The sequence below is a fragment of the Loxodonta africana genome, chromosome 7 (assembly GCF_030014295.1).
Source record: "Loxodonta africana isolate mLoxAfr1 chromosome 7, mLoxAfr1.hap2, whole genome shotgun sequence".
Classification (NCBI taxonomy): domain Eukaryota; kingdom Metazoa; phylum Chordata; class Mammalia; order Proboscidea; family Elephantidae; genus Loxodonta; species Loxodonta africana.
Window position 1 is genome coordinate 48,789,464 of NC_087348.1, and position 24,466 is coordinate 48,813,929.

General features: G+C 39.6%; 1 protein-coding gene across 1 annotated transcript in view; it reads right to left on the bottom strand.

The window, feature by feature from the left end:
* Positions 1–24,160, bottom strand: part of CAT (catalase) — a 54,557-nt gene extending 30,397 nt beyond the window's left edge. Inside the window, exon 1 of the mRNA XM_003412126.4 lies at positions 24,005–24,160. Coding sequence (XP_003412174.1) covers positions 24,005–24,070 — 66 coding nt within the window. The 5' untranslated portion in view covers positions 24,071–24,160. The remainder of the gene's footprint in view (positions 1–24,004) is intronic.
* Positions 24,161–24,466: the final 306 nt, after the last annotated feature.

Sequence of the window (24,466 nt, forward strand, 5' to 3'; positions counted from 1 at the left end):
TAAACCTGGGTTGAATAAAGTAAGGTAAAAAGGTAGCATTTAAGTTGGCCACACTTAGTATCTCTTCTCATTCCATCCTCAAATAAACCAATGTGTCCTATTTTATAATAACTTCCCTGGACCAAGTGTGGCAGTGAAAGTTTCACCGTGGTCAGCAACACAGAAGTGAGGCCAATGGGTGAAGACTAGAAAAGAAAAGCCCCCTTGATTTGAGGGGAATGTTTAGGCCAAGACTGATTCAAACTAAAAGAAAGAATTTATTAGATGGTGAGGAGAAGGATGTAATGCATTTGTTGAGATGAAAACAGTTTAATGCAATAAAGACTTACTAAGTAAAATGAGAATGGACCACAAAAAGCAAATTTTTAAGTCGTTTCTGAAAAAACGTACAAAGCTTAGAGAAGTTTCTAGAAAATAACAAAATCCCAATGTAACCAGAGGTATTGCTTCATAATGTCCTCTGAGCTCAGTAATATCTTAGAAAAATAAAAAATGGACACAGGTTAAGGGCTCTTTCCTACAGTACCCTAAGACAAGAAGGAATGGACAGCAGTTGTTTACTACATCTGTTTGTCTCAAAGAAAGCCATATTCCAACTACATCTCTAAAAAATTAGGCAAAAAAAAAAATCTACTTAGGTTTCCCTTTCTACTCTCCAGTAATATTTAGTAATACTCAGAAAACTCTGAAGTGCATATGAAGACTTAGATTAAATTCATTCAACAACATTCAAAATATGTTTATTGACTGTTTAGTATGTGTTAGGCCTGTTCTATGTGCTGGGAATTATATCAGCAAACAAATCAAAATTCTTGCCTTCAGGGAGTTTACATTCTATTGGGGATGTTAAGGGCTATATATTTTTTTTTTTATTATTTTTATTGTGCCTTAAGTGAAAGTTTACAAATCCAGTCAGTCTCTCATACAAAAATTTATATACTCCTTGCTACATACTCCTAGTTGCTCTCCCCCTGATGAGACAGCACATTCCTTCTCTCCACCCTCTATTTTCATGTCCATTCGGCCGGCTTCTGACCCTCTCTGCCCTCTCATCTCCCCTCCAGACAGGAGATGCCCACATAGTCTCATGTGTCTACTTGATCCAAGAAGCTCACTCTTCACCAGTATCATTTTCTATCCGATAGTCCAGTGCAATCCCTGTCTGAAGAGTTGGCTTTGAGAATGGTTCCTGTCTTGGGCTAACAGGAGGTCTGGGGACCATGACCTTTGGGGTTCTTCTAGTCTCAGTCAGACCATTAAGTCTGGTCTTTTTTACGAGAACTTGAGGTCTGCATCCCATTGCTCTCATGCGCCTCCAGGGGTTCTCTGATGTGTTCCTCCCTGTTAGGGCAGTCATCAGTTATAGCCAGGTACCATCTAGTTCTTCCGGTCTCAGGCTGATGTAGTCTGTAATTTATGTGGCCCTTCCTGTCTCTTGTGTCTTTGGTGTTCTTCATTCAATTGGGATGAGACCAATTGATGCATCTTAGATGGCCACTTGCTAAGTGCTATATTCTTTATAGTAGTAAAAGCTTAGAGACAGCTTAAATGTCCAAAAGTAAAGGCACAATTAATTAATGATGACACATCTATAAGATGAACCACTATGCCACCATTAAAAACTGCACCTACACAGAATTTTTAATAACATTGAAAGTGCTAAGAAATTTAGGTAACTTAATTATAGGTCATTTTCATTTTCTTTATAGTTTTTTCTATTTTCCTGCTTTAAATAATTTTTAAGTAAAAAAGGCCTTCTCTATGTCTCAACAGCAGAAGCTTTTCAAATTATATATATTTTTTCATCGGCTCAACAAAGGCAATGTGATTCACTTTCATGTAATAAGCAAATTTCCTAAAATCATTTTTAATAAATATAGTGTACCATAAATATACAAATACAGTGTACCAAAGAAGAACTGATGTCTTTGAATTATGCTGTTGGTGAAGAATATTGAATATACCATGGACTGCCAGAAGAACAAATTCATCTGTCTTGGAAGAAGTACAGCCAGAATGCTCCTTAGAAGCAAGGATGGCGAGACCACATCTCACATCCTTTGGACATGTTATCAGGAAGGATCAATCCCTGGAGAAGGACATCATGCCTGGTAAAGTAGAGGGCCATCGAAAAAGAGGAAGACTCTCAACAAGATGGACTGACACAGTGGCTGCAATAATGGGCTCAAGGATAACAACGACAGTGAGGATGTCACAGGACCAGGCAGCGTTTCCTTCTGTTGTACATGGGGTCACTGTGAGTTGGAACCGACTTGACGGCACCTAACAACAACAACACAGTGTACCACTGCAAGTGTCCTCTCCTAATCCCTTTTCTAACCACTTTCTAAAAACTCCCTAAACTGTGCTTAGTTTACATCTGTGTGTATAAACTTAGAGACAATTCAAAGTTTTATTTGCAGTTATGCACATCTTCAGCTTAAACTGGCTTCATATAAATATAAGTATACATATAGTCATTTTTAAGGGGGAAGTCCCTAAACAAGACCCCTTCCCTCCCTTCTCTTACTTCAAAGAAATAAGAGATGTATTAAATAGCAGCTGTCCATCTCAGAGGGGAAACTCTTCAGAGAATGAGTCACTATTGAGCATAAGCTCTTAAATAAGTTTAAACCACTATAATTCATCAGTTATAATATATGCATTTTTTAAAATATTTTAAGATCTCTGAAATTGGGGAACATCTTATAATCTACGGCATCTTAGCAATGAGTCATGGTGTCAATTGGCAGAGCTCTTTCTTAGTAGTATATAAAATATTGGTGTGCTTTACAATGAATGGCATCTTAGATACCATGAAATATGGTACATTAACTTAAGACTGGGAAAGTACTACCTAAAACAATCTAGTTGAAAAAAAAAATTAAAGCATTCAGAAATGCTATTTTTACTATTCTAATATAATTTTTAAGGAGCCCTGGTGGTACAGTAAAGTGTTTGGCTGCTAACCAAAAGTTCAGTGGTTCAAACCCATCAGCCGCTCTGTGGGGAAAAGATGTGGCAGCCTGTTTCCATAAAGATTACAGCTTTGGAAACCCTGTAAGGCAGTTCTACTCTGTCCTATAGGATCACTATGACTTGGAATCAACTCGACAGCAATAGATTTTAGTTTAATATAATTCCTGCTCACATCTCTTATTATCTGCGATCCACAAAAATATCTGTCTAGCAAAAAAGAAAATAGAAACCTCTATAAAAGATGCTACATTTAGTGTGTAAATATCTTTCTGTTTTCAGAACTGATACAATGAACAGTGAGTGGCCAATCAACATTGACTGCAGTAAAGGGTGGGGGGAGGGCAGAACAATGTGTGTGCTTCTGATCATAAGGGAGACTGATCTGGAAGAGGTGAGACAGAAGAGACCCAAGGACGGGGCGCCTAAGACAGCAACGTTCCCATGCACAAAAGAAGGCTCTGCAAAGCAGAACGAACATGTGAGGGAAGAGAGGGAGGCCTGGAGCCTGTCACAAGATCCAAGAACTGAGAACTTCAGGCCAGGGAGAGGGGCTGACACTGGCACTCACTGCGAAAGGATTGTATAGAGTGAGGACTGAAAAAAGGCCACTGGGCTTGGAAAGCTGGGATCTCTGGTGACCGGTGCCATGCCAGTTTGTATGATAAATAAAATAACAGCAGAGCCAGGCACGGACCAACGACGACATTGTGGCATAAACCAAGGAATGTAATTTAGCCAACTGGGTGCATCTGAAGTACTATAAAGCATTGCTTGTTAATTTTTTTAACTTTTAATCCGTGGCTCTAGAGGCGTAAGTTAGATTGAAGAAGTTGAGGGATGACTAGGAGGGAAGGAAGCAGGAGCTCCGATTACAGTCTCTTTTGAGAAATGTGTTGATAATAGGAGGCAGAGAGCGGAGGCACCTCAGAAAGAAGGCAGCAACCACCCTGTAGCCTAAGTCTAGGGTCACTACCATGGTCAGTTTCATGCAATCAAGCACTGCAATCAACCCCAACATAACAGTAAAAACTCCATTTTTGAGGTCAGACCTCCAGCGAGCTCAAGCATTTTGAGTAATTTTGAACTAGTGAGTAGAGAGCGGTGAAAACCAGCCCTCCAGAGCTATGAGCGATGACAAAAATATCTAAGAAAGGAAAGACGTGGAAGGTTACACCTGATCAGATGAGCACAGTCGGATGAAGCCACTCTGAGCACAACCTGAAAAGGCAGAGATGGCAGGAGGGAAAAAGAGAAGTGGAGGAAGGAAAAGCCCCCAAAACATCAGAAGCTGCCGGCACCTGACAAGGGTGAGGAGAGCTGGAGGGTGGGATGCTGGGAGAGAAACAGCTGGTGGGAAAAATAATTTATTATACAGCTTGTCAGCAGGTCAAGGGCATACACGGTGGCCTTAAGGGCACCCAGGTCACATTAAAATTTCAACAATCCCACAGTGGCCCCCTCTGCAGGACAGAGGGTAGTGTCCAGGTGGGTACAGTATTTAGAACCAGGGTTCCTCCCTAGTTCATTTCAGCACTCATTCATTCATTCACCAGTATGGCCTCATCCTTCCTGTCCTCATGAAAAGAAGCACCCATACGTCTCCCATACACATAGTCCAGGTCTGCAATCATGGAGGAAGGAGGTTAGAGGGCTCCTGCAGGGCAGGAAGTGACCACTAAAACCATAATATGGCCACATCTTCCTATAGCCTGCGCCCTTGCTTTTTACAAGCAGCATATTAAAAAAAAAAAAAAAAAAAGGTCATGATGCAAGCTTTGAGCTTTCCCTAGTGCTTAAATAGAGGGAGAGCCTCAATGAGGTGGATTGACAGTGGCTGCAACAATGGGCTCAAACATCCCAATGATTGTGCAGATGGTACGGGACCAGGCAATGTTTCATTCTGTTATATATAAGGTTCCTATGAGTCAGAGCCAACTCCATGGCAGCTAATAACAAAATAACCAAAAAAAGAAAAAAAACTTGTTGCCATAAAGTTGATTCTAACTCATAGTGACCCTACAGGCCAGAGTAGAACTACCCCAGAGTTTCTAAGGAGCAGCTGGTAGATTCAAACTGCCGACCTTTTGGTTAGCAGCCTAGCTCTTGAACAACAACAAAATAGAGGGCAGCTATTTCTGGTTCATGGCTAACCAAAAAACACAAAGATGGAATCCATGCAGTTGACTGAAGTACACATAAATTTCTAATTCCCCTTTTTAACTACTATTTCTGGAGCGCCTACCATATGCAAGGCATTATCCTAGCTACCTTCACAGAAATTATCTCATTTACAAAAAAAAAAAAAAACCTGTTGCCATTGAGTCGATTCCAACTCATAGTGACCCTATAGGACAGAGTAGAACTGCCCCTTAGGGTTTCCAAGGAGCTGCTGGTAGATTCGAACTGCCAACCTTTTGGTTAGCAGCTGAGCTCTTAACCACTGCGCCACCATTTAAGTCTCCCAATAATCCAGTGAGACAAATATTATTATTTCCTTTTAGTGGATGCAGCTATCTGCTCAGAGAAGTAAAGCAACTTTACCTGATATCATGAATTGAATTGTGTCCCCAAAAAATATCTGTCATGGCTAGGTCGTGATTCCCAGTGTTGTACGATTGTCTACCATTTTGTCATCTGATGTGATTTCCCTATGTGTTGTAAATCCTATCACTATGACGTAATGAGATCAATAAGTGGCAATTATATTGATGAGATCTACAAGATTAGATAGTGTCTTAAGCCAATCTCTTTTGAGATGTAAAAGAAAGCAGCACTCAGAACAGAACTCATCCTTTGGACCTGAGGTTCCTGCGCTGAGATGCTCCCAGAACCAAGGAAAGACTGATCACAAGGACCTTCCTCCAGAGCCAACAAGAGAGAAAACCTTCTCCTGGAGCCAGTGCCTTGAATTTGGACTTCTAGCCTACTGGCCTGTGAGAGAATAAACTTTTCTTTGTTAAAGCCATCCACTTGCGGTATTTCTGTTACAGCAGTACTAGATGACTAAGACACCTGAGTTTCAATCTTGTGGCACAGCTTTCGCTGTTGCATATAACAAGAGCATACAGGCAGAGGCATTTCTTCCAACTTACACATTATTATTTTTTAACATTGTGAAAGGTCACTTTACAAGTAGAATTTTTTAAAAAATAAAAAAGTTCTTTTGTTGCTAGACAATGTTAAGAGTTTTCTCTGAAATAACATTCATATCTGTTAACATTTTCACATCTTACCAGCTGCTAATTATTTATTACATCCACGCCCTTGGACAAGCTCCTCCTGAACCCTTCAGGCTGGGCTAAGGGCGTCTTCTTAAGTCCCATAGTAAAAAGTATGATAATTGCCTGTTTACTTCCCTATTTGTCCTCCGACAATGCTCTTTTCATATGTATATCCCTAATACCTGACACGGTGCCCAATACACCAGTGAAAGCACAAAAAACGATTATGAATTAAATGTGTAAACAAATTAAACTATGGACCAATATGAAATGGCCAAGAAAGGTTATTTCTAAGTTCAGGAGGAAGAAGCAGCAACAGCCTAGCCTTCCCATAATTTGTTGTGAAAATTGCTGCAAAAATTGGCAAAGAAGATATCCCGGCTTGGCCAAAAACTGGCACCATGATTGGAAACAAGAACTCAAAAGGAAAGTCAAATTCCATTTTGGCTTCGCTGCTTTAATAAGCTGTTTTTGGCCATAGTTAATTCATTAACGAGGTGATTTTCCTGGGAGGAGTAAGATTGGCTTCCTCTGGAGAAATATTTTATTTAACATAGTTTCCACAAGAGGATACAGCATGGTTTAAAATCAGGAAAGGTGTGAGTCAGGGCTGTACCCTTTCACCATACTTATTCAATTTGTATGTTGGGCAGATATTTGAGGAGCTGTACTATATGAAGAATGGTGCAGCAGGACTGGAGGAAGACTCATTAACAACCTGCGATATGCAGAAGATACAACTTTGCTTGCTGAAAGGAAGACAACTTGAAGCACTTACTGATGAAGATCAAAGACTACAGCCTTCTGTATGGATTACATCTCAACATAAAGAAAACAAAAATCCTTACAACTGGACCAACAAGCAACATCATGATAAAAGGAGAAACAATTGAAGTTGTCAAGCATTTCATTTCACTTGGATCCACAATCAACGCCCACAGATGTAGCAGTCAAGAAATCAAACAACATATTGCATTGGGCAAAGCTGCTGCAAAAGACCTCTTTAAAGTGCTGAAAAGCAAAAATAGTATTTTCAATTGCCTCATATGCATGTGAAAGCTGGACAATAAATAAGGAAGACTGAAGAAGAATCATGCCTTTGAATTATGATGCTGGTGAAAAGTATTGAATACACCATGGGCTGCCAGAAGAACGAACAAGTCTGTCTTGAAAGAAATACAGCCGGAGTGCTCCTTGGAAGTGAGGATGGTGAGGTTTACCTTCTGTACTCATGACATGTTATCAGAAGGGACCAGTCCCTGGAGGACATCATACTTGGTAAGGGAGAGGGTCAGCAAAAAAGAGGAAAACCCTTAACAAGACGGACTGACACAGTGGCTGCCAACAATGGGTTCAAACATAGCACTGATAGTGAGGATGGTGCAGGACTGGGTAGTGTTTCATTCTGTTGTACACAGGATCGCTGAGTGGGAACCGACTCAATATCACCTAACAAAAACAAGTTTCCACTTACTAGTATCTTTTACTCAAGAAGTTCCAAGAACTAAACAAACATCATACTTCTTCAATTTTTAAACTGAAAATGAATGGTAGTGCACACATCCCTAACTTGTCAGTCCCCAAGGACTCACAATGACAGCTTCTCATTCTCAGTGATCAATGAAGAATTCACCTAATGTTTTCCAGCAAATTACTGCCTAATACATTGTGATGCACCGAGTTACTTAATATGGCTCTTCTAGCCATAGTCTTTGTAACACCCACCAAATGACTGGGTGGGGCTACACAAATGAGGTGCTTGTGGCCTACCAAGGGATTAGATAGCTTGCTAATAATATAAATAAGGTTCACGGAAACCTTGGGGTGGGGTGGGACCATGCAAGTAAGGTGTATGGAACCCTAATCAGGGAATTGGTCAGTGCTGCCATACTGCTAGGCTTAAAATGAGTCATCCCAGAGGTGGAACGGAGGTACCTCACAACCACCAAGATAGAAGAGCCATGAGTAAAGTGGGTCCTTTGGAGGTGGGATCCCTATGCTGAGAACCTCCTAAGTCCAGGAGACAGAGAGAGAGAGAACACCGGAGACGGTGAGAAGCAGCACTAAAGAATGGCAGCAGCAGAGGTAGCAGAAGGAGGAGATCAGCAGGAGACAGCATGGTGGGCTTCCCGGTCTATGAAGCAAGAAAGTTGAGCGCCTTCAGGCAGGAGGATTCCTGGCAGAGTGGGATGCCTCCAGACACTTGGTGGCAGAGCTAGGCTCACCAACCCAGATGGAGAGGGCTGAGCATCCTCAGGCAGGAGACTTCCCTGTACAGCGGGGTACCTCTGGCCACTTATCAGCAGAGCTAAAAGGCTTTCTAACACTTGCCCAAGTAGGTCAGAGGCCAAGGGGCCAGAGAGAGGCATGTCTGAAGACATGACTGCGAAGAGGCTGTCCTGATCAAAGAACTGTATCCTGAGTGTTCCTGAACCTGAACTGTAAACTCTTACTTCCCTAATAAACCCTGTAATTTTAAGTATTGTCTATGAGTTCTGTGTGGCCACCGCAACAAATTACTGAACCCAGCAGAGAAACAGAGAGTGCTGTGGGAGGGACAGCTGGTATCAGAATTGGTAAAAATGGCAGAGAGGAGGTAAAACTGACCTCTGGCCTCATAGGAATCAGCCTTGGGCTGTTGATCTTGATTCTCTTTCCTCTGCCTTGTGAAATTAGGGAAGGTCAGACTCTGTCACCAAGCTGTTTTATACACATTTATTTAACAAATATTCATCAAGTGCTTACAGTGCGTACACCTATGTACAGGAAACCAAAGACTGTCCTGGCCCTCAAATTTCTGATTTTGTAGAAGAGAAATGGCAAATACACAAACAGGAAAAACTAATACTATATACTTAGGATGGGGGAACTTCCTATTTGTGTATTTGAGTTTTGGCTTCTAGGGAAGCTGGGCCGGTGCGGGGGTGCTACACCTGAGCTCCTCCTGCCCCATCCCACTCGCTGCACCCAGGAAGGGGAGAGACTTCCCTGAATGAACAATCTGGGAAAAGAACCCAGGCCTGCACAGGGCTCAGCTACCCTTTGGCAGCCAGGGCTGCCAGGATACAGGGGATAAATTCAACTCAGAGGTACAATCTCAGCAAGCCCGCTTTGCCAAAAATCCTAAACCACATTCTCCAACCAAGCCTCTACCAGTAATATTTTGATCTCCACCTGCCCCATCAACTCCTTATTTCTCTCTCAGCCTGACCATACGGGTAAAAAAAAAATAACCAAACCCATTGCCACCGAGTCAATTCCAACTCACAGTGAACCTATTCGACAGAGTAGAATTGCCTCACAGAGTTTCCAAAGAGCACCTGGTGGGTTTAAACTGCTGACCTTTTCGTTGGCAGCCATAGCTCTTAACCACTACACCACCGAGATTTCCATATGGGCAAGGGGAGGTCTTATTAGGCTCACTCAAACCTCAAAACAATAATCATACCTAAATATGCAGGCATTGTTCTAACCTCTTTACTTGGGTTATCACATTTAATGCACTCAACAACTTAAGTACTCAAGAAGTACTTAAGTATATAGTATTATTATCCACTATTTTACAGAAAAGGAAACTGAGGCACAGAGAGTAGACTCACAATTTGAATACAGTTTGAACCCAGATAGACTGGTTCATGAACCCAAGTTCTTAACCTTAACACTAAACCTAAAACAAAATAGCTAACGTATCCTGTGCACCCCACTATATGCTGGGAAATCAATGTATTAATTTACACACATAGATGTACGAATCGTCATAACAATTCTTCAGGATAGGAGAATTATTATCCCATTGTAGAGGTGTGAAAAACAAATGGCAGGGAGGCGAAGTAACCTGCGGAAATGATTAAGCCAGGATTTGAACCAGGTCTGACCCTAAAGTCTGACTCTTCAACAATGCATTAAACTAAACCACTATAAACTTTGTTTATAACCATCATAAGGAACGCAGAGAGAGACTTAAAAGACGTATCAACCAATGCACTACATGACCCTTATTCGGATCTGGGTATGAATAAAGTATTAAAAAAAGGCGCAGTTAAGGAAACTGAACACACTGACTGCACATTTGAGGGTATTAAGGTATTACCATTTATTTTTTAGGTGTGATAATGACATTGTGGTTACACATTTTTTAAAAGTCCTTGTCTTTTGGAGATAATGAAATATTTACAGATAAAATGATACGATGTCTGTGGTTTGCTTCAAAATAATAGAGGAAGGAGTTGAAGTGAGTGGAATATAAATGAAACAGAAATATGAAAGCTGAAGGGCATGTACTTTAAGGTTCATTGCACTATCCTCTGTACTTCAATATAGGTTTGAAATTTTCCATAATAAAAAGATTTTTTTTTAAATGAGAATCAAACATAAATGTCTAATAAGAAATAAAGGGGGAGGGGCAGCTAACCAAGAGAAAGAATGGAGGGCACCTTCCATAATGCTAAAACAAAAGTGTTTACTCTGAGCCAGGCTCTGTTCTAACCACTTTTCCTATATTAACACATTTAATCAAGACAAAGAGGAATATTCAACATCGTACACAAAATATACATTAGGCACTAGACCAGAGATGATTAGCACTGGTCCCTGCTCAGAAGGTTTATCATCACCAGAAAATGTGGAAAACCCTAACGTCATAAAAAACGTAGGCCATTTAATCCCAAATGCTAAATCCAGTCTGATGTGCCTTTTTTTTCTTTTTTTTTAATAATCTTAAACCATTCTAAGCATCACAGGGTGGTCCACCATAATACCACACCACACAGATTCTTAAGCACAAAATACATGTATTTTCACAATACTGGGAAAATTCACTGATTGCCTTAAAGATTGAAAATGATATTTTCTGGGCTATAAACTGAGACTTCATCATTCGGATGCACTTACATATCTCTTAGGTGGAATTCATCGTGGTTAAGCCACTCGGTGCTTCATTTATGACAAAAAAAACACCTGCTGTTATCGAGTCGACTCCAACTCACAGCGACCCTATAGGACAGAGCAGAACTGCCCCACAGGGTTTCCAAGGAGTGCCTGGTGGATACGAACTGCCAACCTTTTGGTTAGCAGCTGTAGCTCTTAACCACTACACCACCAGGGTTTCCCATTTAACAAGTCGGTGACAAATCTGTAGTTGCTCCAGGGCAATGAAGATGGCAGATACAGTGGCAGTGATCACACTGTTGAGACAGCCTCTTTCAGGCTCTTTACTTTGTTTAGGATCAACATTTGTAAACATTAAAGAATACAGTAACCTTTTGTGTTCTTTATCAAGAGCACAGTCTTATTTTTTCTTACCCTTATAGCATTTCACTTTTCCATTATACATTTTAATGTTTTATTGAGCAGCAGTTCATTAGGTGGAGTGTGTAGGATAATCTAGGCAATAAACAAGGTAGAATGGAACTCATTCTTGCCCACTGAGGTTGAAATGACTGATTTGTCACGGACCATTTATGACTCTATGCACTGAAACCCGCAGTAGTCACAGAACTCATGAAGGAGATAACAAAAATCAGAAAACTAAGGAGGAGCATTTCAAAGCTAAGGCTCTTGACATGACTGAGACTTCTGGCTGAAGTCCAGGCCAAGCCCCATCTTGCCTTAAGAGACTCACTTTTGGATTTTTAAGTACACCTTCTGTCATATATGCAGCCTGTCACATCTATAAAATTTCCATTGTACCTTTGACCTTGAAACAAGTAGTGAATTTACTTTCATTTTGTGTTCCCCAGTTTAAACTGTACTTTGATTCATGCAATAATAAACTTTTAAATTTTACCTTTAACAGAGCACTGGTGTTTTTCAGCTCTAGTACATTTTCGTGCCAGAAGTGGGATCCGAAGGAGCATTTCCTGCAGCACCCTCTGAGGTCCTGGGGAATTCGGGCTTGGCCAGTGGAACCATTTGGGTTCTCTGACTTCATGGCATTTAGGGGGACACCTCGGTGAGTGACCTTTCAGATACAGCCTTTATGTTGAGACACTCCAGTTTACTAAGGATTATTATTTTCTTTTTCTCTCGTTTGACCTAGGTTTGGTGCACAAAATGGCTATTGTGGAGGCAGCTGTAGAGGATCTCACGGTCAGCACTGTAGGGGTTACCATAAGGTTTCTCAGAATCTTCAGGACTTGCTCTGGCTCTGGGAAGCCAAAAATAATGCTCTCACCTGCCTTACCCTGAGAAAACTTAGTTTGTCTATGTTGCCACTAGCATTCTTGCAAGAGTCGTGGGGTTTTTAATTCTCGCAAGTGTGTGACAGGTCTTAAGAAAACGCTGGTGGCAGCAGTGTTTTCTCTATGACATGGGTAATGCCAGTTCCTAAGGCAGACAGGGGCCTCCCTCTAGGTCCCCTGTGCATTTACAAATTAGCATTTTGGTCTTTTGACCTGTGCCTTTCTGTCTGGTTGGCACTCCATGTGGGGATAATCTGGAAAGTTAGTAGCCATGGATCTTTCAATCTTTCTCAACTAACTTTCCTAAGCAGCAAATTAGAATAAAAAGAGTCCTGAATAAAGCAAATTTAACAAGACACTTTTTTTGGTTAATATATTAAGGCCTCTTTTTTTTTTTTTTTTTTCTAGAAGAGATCAGTAGCCATTTTAAAGTACCTTCCATGCTTTTTGAGGAAACCCTGGTGGTGTAGTGGTTAATTGCTACGACTGCTAACCAAAGTGTTGGCAGTTCGAATCTGCCAGGTGCTCCTTGGAAACTCTATAGGGCAGCTCTACTCTGTCCTGTAGGGTCGCTATGAGTCGGAATCGACTCGACGGCACTGGGTTTTTTTTTATTTTGGTCCATTCACCCTTCAGCCAAAGGTTAGACATGCCCATAAAACAAAACAAGACTAAACAGACACACCAGCCCAGAAGCAAGGTCGAGAAGCCAGGAGGAGAAAGCTAGTAATGGGGAACCCAAGGTGGAGAAGGGAAGAATGTTGACACATCATGAGGTTGGCAACCAATGTCACAAAACAATATGTAAATTAACTGTTTAATGAGAAATTAATTTGCTCTGTAAACCTTCATCTAAAGCACAATTAAAAAAAAAAGATTGGCATATGAATAAAAACGTATACGTTTTAAGGTAAAATAAAGTTTAAGGTGCTTGTGTAAAAAAAAAAAGGAATTTTGCCATTTCCCCTTCTAAGTATCATAGCTTTTACCCATGTAAATTGGATTGGATTGGATTGAAATAAAGATGGTACAATTAAGAAAAACAAAATAATAAAGTACTTTCCAGTTAAAAAGACTAGTATATTTGAAATCTGAAATAAGAAACTAGGTCTCTAGCTGACAAAATGAATCAAATTCAAGAAGAATGAAACCAAAAGTTTTAACCTAAGAGCTCAACATCTTTGGTAAGTAAGCCTAGATTTCCCCCTACCACGATACTGGTTTGAGATTTCTGTTCAAAATTAATTTAGGATTTCAATGATCACTTTTTAGAAAATTAAGTTCCTCTTTGCATTACTCTCTTCAAGATTTTTTTTATTATTATTATTATTTGATTTTACTTTTTGCTTAATGCTCAATTTTGGTCAAAGGGTCTGAATACAATCCCTCCATGTGAGAATCAGGTAAATTAATAAGTTTATCTGAGACCTAATTTTTCTGCAAAGAATTACTGTATACATTTAAGAGACGGGGTTGCTTGTTTTATGTGGTATTATATAAGCCTTGTGAATTTATATGGTTTCTTTTTGTTTTGCTTTGTGTCTGAGTCTGTATTGTCTCAGAAAACCACGATTGGCATTAGCAGAATTTTTCCTATCATGAGGCAGTCTTTTAAAATAAAGACTGATTCTTGTAAGTTAAGCTTTCAGCAGCTTCACTGAGAAAATTTTATATAAATCGGTCTATTTGAAAAGTGCACTAAAAAAAAATATTACTTATTTTGATTGCCTAACAATGTCTTAAAAAGAGACAATTATTCTAAATTGCTTCTTTAAAAGATCCCACAAAGCATGCAAAAACCATTTATAAAAATGTAATAATTTCTTACATCCAGATGGTATTATTAAATAGATTATAATATTCTTTCAAAGAACTTAATCAGTTTAACAATAAAAAAGCACTTTTACAAATTAAATAGTCCTAACAGTCTGTTGTGCAAAGGGTCGCTATGAGTAGGACCTGACTCGACAGCACCTAACAACAACATTCCCAGGAATTAATGAAAATAAATTTGTTCTGATCAAAATGTTTATGTCAACCTTAAAAGCAAAACCTTTTTAAGTAACTTAAGCTAGATATTATATGAGATGTGTTTTATTTAAAGAAAGGGAGTAATTTTTATTAAGAAGACTAAATTGCTTACCAATAAGATAAATAATAAAGGTTTAAACAGAAAATATAGACTATTTAAACAAACTTTACTTCAATAATATATTTTATAATATATAAGCTTAAATTAATTTCTAAGATTTTGAGGTAACTTACTGGTCTTAAAATTGAGTTAATGGATATTCATTATAATTAGAATCTATAGGCTCTTTTATCCCACAGAAAAAGGATAGATACATATTTGGGTCTGGTAACAAGTATGTTCATTTTCTATGTCATTCCAAAAGCTGTACTATAGAGAATATGTAATAAAGACGAGAAGCTTAAAAGGTTTATTAACAAGGAATTCATTTGACATAATTAAAATTTTTATCTATCTGGTTAAAGTTTTATAATTTATGAAATTATAAATAGCTTCAATGTCAAATAGCAAAAAACTGACTTCCTCACTATTAAAATAACAAAATTCTTTTTAAATATTAGTTTGAAGAGTTAATTCTATTCTTTGTGCAATCTACTTCAAAAGCAAAGGTTCAATAAAATAAATTCCTAAATATAAAAAAGATAAAAAATATATTAAGAAAAAACAAAGTTTACTCAATTTTGATCATCTTGCTTCCTTGGTTTACTGTTTATTGCTTTCACCTATAATATAAAATTTATTTTTTTCTGTGTAAACTGCCTAAGAGGCAAAAGCTCTGTGTCTCTAAGTTTATGCTAACTTTTATGTCCTCGACTAAGAAACCAAGCCACTTGGCTTTAGAAAAAGCTAAAGTTAACTTTTAAGATTTTTAATTAAATAATTCAAGCTTGTTTCTCACTGACTTGTAAGAAACTCCTGGCAACTTTAAAACGTCCTGAAATGCCACGAAAGAATTGTTTTTATTTTTTTTTTTTTTAAAAAAGGGTTTATTTGCTATATTATGAATCACATAGGATACGTTCCCAAGTCAAAAAAATTGCCAATTTTTTTAGCTTAAATTCATATACCAGTAATGTTTGTCTAATATTAGAAACCAACATACAATATTATGTCATAATTTTATTATTTCAATTACTAACTTGATCACAACTTTGTTTCTTTTAAATCTAGCATAAAAAAAAAAACCAATAATTTTAACTGAGAAATACATACAATTTTCCCACAGTGTCTTTATTCCTATATCAATGTTTAGGGACTTAATATTCCTGGTATATTCTTGACATATCCTGACCGTTATGTTTCAAGATTATTATATATCTAAAGCCCTTTAAAAAAAAAGTTAGTCATTATATTTTGAGATGCATTTGTCTAAAGGTTTATTGATTTTTTTATACTTCTTTTAAAATTCCATTCAGGTCGTTCACTTTTTAAAAGTATTGTTATAAGTTAACCATGGTCATCTTTAAGTTTGTCATCTACAGAAAAATTCTACTTTACCATTCACTGAAAATGCTCAACTAAAATATTTCAACAAAAATTGACTATATCAGACTGATGAAAAGGACTATAACATTTCAAATATGGATATCATCGAACTAAACCAATATTTCTAAAACTTTTATGAAAAACTAATGAAGTTTTCAAATTTCTGCTGATCCAGAATTACACGGAACTAAAATAAACTAAGACTGAATGAACAAAGGATTGCTATAAGGTTCAAATGAGAATATTGTTAATATTCAATGTTTTATTTTCTAAATGTAAGAAAGATGTCACTTTGGGGACTACAGTATGCCTGATCCAAGCCATGGTATTTTCAATGTTTTAATGTCAGCTATACATGTTTTTTTTTTATATATATACGTTATTAGATTTTGCTTAATACTATTGTTTTCTGAAATAACTTTAACAACTAAGGTATATATTTTCTCTTAATTCCCCTTCATTCAAAATAGTCTTGTCTCATCATCTAGGATTTATTTGTTAATAGTATTTACCTTAATAAAAAGTACCTAGAGTCACTTTAGGCTATTTAAAGTACCTTTAACAGCTTTAAAAAAAAAAAAAAAAGCCTTTGTTAAAATCACTCAAACAGTAGGCAGCACAAGAAATTTAACTAACTGCTAGAACAGGACATTAAAAGAACGCTGCCTGGTTTTTAATTTTATTTTTTTTTTACCTGTTTTTTAATGGGTACGTGGTTACACATCAACAATCCTGAAATTAATTCCTCTTTCTTTAATTTCTTAAGTATCTCTAACTGGCTTCCAGAAAGTATTAACTTTTGATAACACTCCATAGTCCAAACTGGGTTAGTTTTGTTACTTAATTTTCCCGTTTGAAATTATAAAATGCATAATAAATTGTACTAATAGACTTTGCACCCAACCATAACTCCTTCTAAACAACAGATTATGTACTTTGAAGGAACTATCTACCCAGAAGAATTTGACCTTGCACCTTAGTTAGCAGCCTCCTGACTGTAGAGTTTTTCCTTCTAATTCAGCCTTGCTCTATTCATATCCCCAATACAAAATATTACTGAAGCAGAGCATTTAAGGAAGGCTTGTAAGTAACAAGCAACTGTCTATAACATTGCACAACCAAGTCCTTGCAGAAGAAGAGTTACTCCTCTGTAGATGAGCAGAATATGAATCTGAAAAACAACTCACCCTGAAGATAAGACTACTAGCCTAGCAAGGTGAAGCCAATGTAAAACCAGTAACTATAATGCTCTTAAGTGTGATCGTCAAATTCCTAGAGAATTCTTGATCAAAGGGGGGAAATGAGGAAGAGCATTCCAAAACTAAGGCTCTTAACATGACTGAAACTTCTGGCAGAAGGCCAGGCCAAACCATCTTGCCTTGAGAGACTTCATTTTGGATTTTTAAATGCAGCTTCTGTCATACAATACAACCTGTCACTTCTGTAAAATTCCCACTGTACCTCTGACCTACAAACAAGTAGATCTATAGAAAAATGTGGGTTTTGCTATGGCTAGAAATGATCAGTGTAAAGAGAAGATTATTCAGCTAGTACAGGGGTTAAGCATGTGACTTTAGTGGTTGGCTGATTCTCAGAAAGTGCTCCTTAGCCCTCCTAAAAAAATGTTTTTCTAACCTGTGTCCGAGTCCTTACACAGCCCTGAATCTTTCCATAACCTTCTAATTGCCCCTTAAGTTCTGTAAATGCCAAACCTTAGCAACTATTTTAGTTATACCCTTCTACCTGCATTTTTTTTTTTTAACCCCTGCAGTTAAGCACCTCTCTGGAGCCCTGATAAATGTACTTTCAATCTGTGTTCCCTGGTTTAAACTGTACTCTGATTTCCACAATAATAAACTTTTAAATTTTACCTTTAACAAAGCACTGGTGTTTTTCAACTCTAGTACAAAACAAACAAAAGATAAATATTTGCTTGTTCTACATTTTACAGTCAGCTCGGTTTTCTGCCTGGATGAAAATTACAGAGTGGTTGAGATACTGGCTGAGAAATAGAAACGAAAAAGTATAGAGATCTGGATCTCTCTTTCATAATGTCTCTCTTACTGTCACACTAGCAATTCCACTCCTAGATATTTCCTAGGAGAAACAAAACAGGACTTCAAATCAGTTCATTCTGGTTCAACCCCCCGTTGAGAATTTGCATTTCTACTCAAGATACACTGAATCAGAATCTACATTTTAACAATATCTAGAAGAATCACCAGGGGATCTTGTTAAAATGTAGGTTCTGACTCAGTATATCTGGGGTGGAAATGCAAATTCTCAGCAGGGGTTGAACTAGAAAAAAACAGTTTGAAGTCCTTAAATGAAAGTACATATGCACAAAAAGTTAATTTACTCAGTCACCCATCTTCCATCCCAAATATTGGCAGTGTTATATCAACGCTGTTACCAGGTTATTCCAAAAAATGTATAGCCTGTCCTGGGCTCTATCTTTAGACTCACTGACAGAAGTGGACAGGCTAAGACCCAACCTCTCTCCCAGGTAATAAGAAGTATAAAAAAGTAAGGCTTCAAATGTTTAAATGCTACAACTTTTAAGGGATCAGAGAATTACTAATTAACCTAAATATTTCAAGGAACCACCACTTGTGTGTCATTCTGTAGTATTACGGTGGCTTGCAAGTTGCTAAGATGATGGAAGCTATGCCACTGGTATTTCAAAAGCCAGCAGGGTCACCTATGGTGGATAGGTTTCAGTGGAGCTTCCAGACTGACAGACTAGGAAGAAAGGCCTGGCAATCTACTCCAAAAATTAGCCAATGAAAACCTTATAAATCATAACAGCACACTGTCTAACTAGCTTAATTTGTATATATCATCAGGAGGGACCAATCACTCAAGGAGGACATGATGTTTGGTGAAGTAGGGGCCAACAAGAGTATGAGAGAACTTTGATGAGATGGACTGGCACAATAGCCACTATGGTGAACTCAAACATGCCAGTAATTGTGAGGATGATGTGGGAGCAGGAAATGTTTCATTCTGTCGTACATAAGATCACTCTCTTAGTTACCTAGTGCTGCTGTAAAAGACATACTATAAGTAGATGGCTTTAACAATGAGAAATTTATTCTCTCACAGTCTAAGAGGCCAGAAGTCTGAATTCAGGGTACCAGCTCCAGGAGAAGGCTTTCTCTCTTTGTCGGCTCTGGGACAAGGTCCTTGTCATCAATATTCACTGGTCAAGGAGCTTCTCAATGCAGGGAGCCCAGGTCCAAAGGACACGCTTTGCTCCTGGCACTACTTTCTTGATGATATAAGGTCCCCATGTCTCTCTGCTCACTTCTCTCTTTTATATCTTAAAAGAAATTGACCTAAGACACAACCTAATCATGTAGATTGAGTCCCTGCCTCATTAACATAACTGCCGCTAATCCTATCTCATTTGACATCATAGAGGTAGGGTTTACAACACGTAGGAAAATCACATCAGATGACAAAATGCTGGGAATCATGCATGGACTTGCCAAGTTGACATAAATTTGGGGGAGACATAATCCAACCCATAAGTTGCCATGAGTTGGAGTCAACTCAGTGGCAGCAAACCACAACTCTCAAAGGAAGAGGCTGTGGCACTCTAAGCACTGAGTAAAAAAGTTCTCATATAACTTCCATTCAAAATGACTGGAAGTACCTGTAGAACTACCACCCTACCTCCTCAACGTATTCTGAGAGAAAGACAAAAATTTGCAAGTAGATCCAAGTCATACCTATGAACACATTCAATTCAATGTTCACTTATTAAAGTTTACAAGGCTCCCAAATGATCAGTCAGCAACAAAATTTGACCCTAAGGACAGACGCCCAATAAATTGCTTTCACATTGGCTGACACTCTGGTTCCAAAGGAGGATACACCCAGCTCAGCATTCTGTGTCTGGTTCTTGAGGAGGCAACAGGGTAGCTCTGATAGTAGCTAAAACTGAAAAATCTCACAGTCCAGCAAAAGATCAAAACAAATGAGGGGAGAGGAAAGAAGAGAATACTGATACAGAGCTGTCTGTTTATACAAAAGCATTTACCAAGCAAGGGGAAATTTGTTACAATTTTCTAATAGAAAGAATATCTAATGTCAGTAAAAATGACATAATCTTTAAAAAGAGACTATCTCTTTGTCTGCACACCACCGCATCACAAATGGCTCGAAAAAATTTTCACCAAATGTGGAACATTTTGATAATATGGCAGAGTACGCCTCCTGGATATGGAGACAGACTACATTTCCCAGCCTCCTGTGCAGTTCAGTGTGGCCATGTGACAGAGTTCCATCCAACGGAATGTGAGAAGTGGCCAGCACCACTCTAGCTGGACTCCTAAAGCTTATGACATGCCCTCCTCCATGCCCTCAATTCTTCTGTGGTTGGATGGTGATGCTCAAGGCAACTTTAAAAGCCTTATGTTAATAATAGAGGAGCCTCCTTCAACCTAGGTCTCTGAGTAACTGTAGGGAGCAGAGCACTTCACCCCTCCTCTCCAGCGTCAAACCACTTTGGCCTATCATGTAAGGAAACTACATTTCTAATGTGTTTATACCATTGTACATTTTGGGATCTATTATTATGGCAATTAGCTCACACATGATTTAACTTAATATATGGACTATGAACCAACAGGAAACCCTGGTGCCATAGTAGTTAAGAGCTATGGCCACTAATCAAAAGGTCAGCAGTTGGAACCTACCAGATGCTCCTTGGAAAACCTATGTGGTAGTTCAACTCTGTCCTATAGGGTCGCTGTGAGTCGGAATCAACTTGACAGCAACAGGATTGGTTTTTGTTTTTTTTATGAATCAATAATAAAAAGACAAACAGCTCAGTTTTTATAAGGACAAAAGATGTGAACAGATACTTCAAAGGAATTTATATTAACGGTCCGTGGGCCTATGAAAAGATGCTCCGCATCACTGGTCATCAGAGCAATGCAAACTAAAACCACAGTAAGAAACCACCCACCAAAACGGCTAAAGGCTGACAACACCAAAAGCTGATAGTATGTGGAACAAATGGAACTCTCTTACACTGTTGATGGAAGTGTAAAATGGTGTAATCACTTTAGAAAAAGGCTTGACAGTTTCTCATAAAATTTTCATTTACTCATTTACTCTATGACCCAGCAAATCCACTCCTAGGTATTTCCTAAGGGAAATAAAAGCACATGCACACAAAAGACTCGCATAAGAATTTTCACGGCAACTTTATTCATAATAGCCAAAAACAGGATCTAGCCCAGATGTCCAGTAAGAGGATAAACAAATGGTGATACACTCATGCAAAAGAATGAAACTCATCAATAAAAGAAAAAACTGCTGATACATGCAATAACATGAATCTTAAAAACATTTTTGTTGAAAGAAGCCTTATTAAAAAAGTATATAAATTAATGTTTAAAAGAAAAAATCAAAACAATGGTTTCTTGGGGTAAGGTTGCAGGGAATGACTGGGAAACACCATAAGAGAACTTCCTAGGGTGCTGATATTGCTCTACTTCTCCACAGGGGTTTCGGATTCATAGGTGTATGTATCTGTCAAAACTCATAGAATGGCCGGAACAACCAGAACACAATTAATGAGAATGCTGACACATTGTGGAAAATGTAAATAGTGTCACTCAACAGCTTGTACAGAAAATTATCACATGGAACCTAATCTGCTGTGTAAACTTTCATCAAAAACACAGTATCATTTAAAAAAAAAATCATATAATGATAAATTTAAGATCTGTGCATTTCATTGTATGTAAATATTATCTAAAAAATGTTAAACTCTGTTAATAATACTATGCGTAGTGTTTAAGGGTGACGTATACTGGTGTCCACAATTAACTCTGAAATGTAACCAAAAAATAAATAAAATGGATTAATGGATACATGAAGGGATGGACAGATGGAATAACATGTGATAAAACACACAGCTAAGTGGTAACTGTAGAATCTAGACGGTAGATATATGGGTAGTCATTGCAGAATTCTTTCGACTTTTCTGAAAGTTTGAAATTTTTCATAATAAAGCATTGAAAATTATACAGACTGTATGACATATGCAAAACCCCCTTTGGAGGGTCCTGGGGGATGACCTAAAAGAGGTGAGCAGTTACCAGTCACAGCAGCTAAAACTGAGGAACGATGAGACATCAATGTGACTATGAATCAAGACCAATGTGCATAGGGCACTGACATGCCGTGGGCAGAGGCAACAGCAGGAATTTCAACTGAGTCCCGCCCACACCCCCCAAATCATAAAGGCAGATGCTTCAAATTATAGATTTTGCCTCATGTGGGCCACTATGTACAATAAATTAACAGCAGAAAAGAAATTAAGAAACCAGTTGCCATCGAGTCAATTCTGACTCATAATGACCCCATGTTTGTCAGAGTAGAACTGTGCTCCATAGGGTTTTCAAGGCTGTGACCTTACGGAAACAGATTGCCAGGCCTTTTCTTCCAAGGCCTGGCCCTGGTACCAGTCTTTCTGTTAGCAGTCCTGAGCTTAATCATGCAGGGACTCCAGTAGAGTCTTAATGATTTAACAACAGATAATGATTCTCCCATATCCCTGGTGGTGCAGTGGTTAAGAGCTTGGCTGCTAACCAAACGGTCAGCAGTTCAAATTCACCAGCCACTACTTGGAAGCCCTATGAGGCAGTTCTACTCTGTCCGATAGGGTCACTATGAGTCGGAATCAATTCCATGGCAACAAGTTTGGTTTAATGATTCTCCCAATCAATGAAGAGGCAAGCTAGTCTCAGAATAATGGGGAATCCTTTTAAATAAATAAATTTTATTTTATGAAAAACTCGCTACATTGTCCATGTTTTTCTCAATTCATCAAGTATTCATAAAAACATCAGTATGAACCACTGAGTATGGAAAGGAAACCCTGATTGCCTAGTGGTTAAGAGCTATGGCTGCTGACCAAAAGGTCGGCAGTGCCAATCCACCAGGTGCTTCTTGGGAACTCTATGGTGCAGTTCTACTCTGCCCTATAGGGTCGCAATGAGTCAGAATCAACTCAACGGCAATGGGTTTGGTTTTTTTGGTCTGAGTATGTAAAGGGTCCTGGCCCCCAAGAAGCTGAGTTCTAATCTTGACTCTGCCATTAACTGCTGTGTATCCTTGATTAAGACACTGCATCTCTCTGGTTCGCTTTGATTAAAAGCTGCATGACAAACTGAAATATTCTAGAAAAAAAAAATCCTAGAGGCATATAGAAAAGGACAGGCAAGCAAGGAGAGGTTTTCAAGTACCTTAGAGAAGAATGGCAGTACTCTCAAAGAGAACCATTAAAGCAATTGATGAGCACTGTAGCATTAATACCCAGTGCACAAGCACTACTAGTCACTGGAAGGAGCGGTGGTGTCACACTGGTTAACCGCTTGGCTGCTAACCGATAGATCGGTGGTTGAAACCCACACTCCACGGGAGAAGGATGCCCGAAGTTTGCTTCTGACAGCCTTGGAAACCCCATGGGGCAGTTCTATTCTGTTCTACAGGGTCGCTATGAGTCGGAATGAACTTGACGATAATGGGTAGGAGTCCCTGGGTAGCACAAAAGCTTAAGCGCTCGACTACTACTGGAAAAGTTGGCTGTTTGAACCCACGCAGTGGCACCAGGTGGATTCGAACTGCCCACCTTTTGGATGGCAGCCGAACTCTTAACCACTACGCCTCCAGGGTTTCGGAGAAAGCTTTAGGAAGGTGGAAGTTGGAGCTTCCCACTACTCTTTCCCACCAGTCTCTCACCCCACACTTCCTTTCTTGCAGCTGCAGCCCTCTATCTCTTTCCCCCGGGGCCTTCTTTCCTCCCTTAAGCTGTGACCTCTGTCCCAGTTGGCAACCGTGCAAAACCCGCCGCCAATTGCCGAAGGCAAAAGCTGAGGGTTTGCAAGCATTACTGGGAGCCCGCTTGCCCTCGCCCCAGCACCCTCTCCCCAGCTCCCCCGCCAATGTAACAGCCCATCTGGACAAACACTGCCCGCCCACCCCCCCAGTCCCGTGACCAATGGTACGGCCCTCCGGGGCGCCTCTGCGCGGTGGAAGCTGGGGCCCTTTTCCGCAGACCCTCCACTTTGGTGAGGCACGGGGTTTACCTGCGTGGAACGCTCCTCCTTCCAGCGCTTCATCTGGTCGCTGGCTGGGTCCCGGCTGTCCGCCATGGTGTCCGAGTTGGGTTGCAGAACCTTGCAGGCTGCCTCAGGTCAGACGTCTTCACCCTAAACAGGCGAATGTGACAACAGACCTCAGGCCCTGCCAGTCAGCACCGCCCCGCGTCGGAAAGGCTGCCTCCTGATTGGACAGTCAGTGCTAGACGGCATACGATTGGATGGCCGGTAGGGGCGAGTGTGAGCGTGGGGGCTCGAAGAGGAAGGCTGGCTGGGCAAGGAAGGCGAGGACCTGAGCACTGGGAGACACTGGGGAAGGGGGTGAAGTAGACAAGGAAGGGGAGGCCCGCCACTCCCGAGCACGGCCCGAAGAGCGGAGCCCCAGACCTCCGGGATTACCGAACCAGGGAGCGGCCCCGCGGCCTGGGACCTGACACTCGCCCCTGGTTA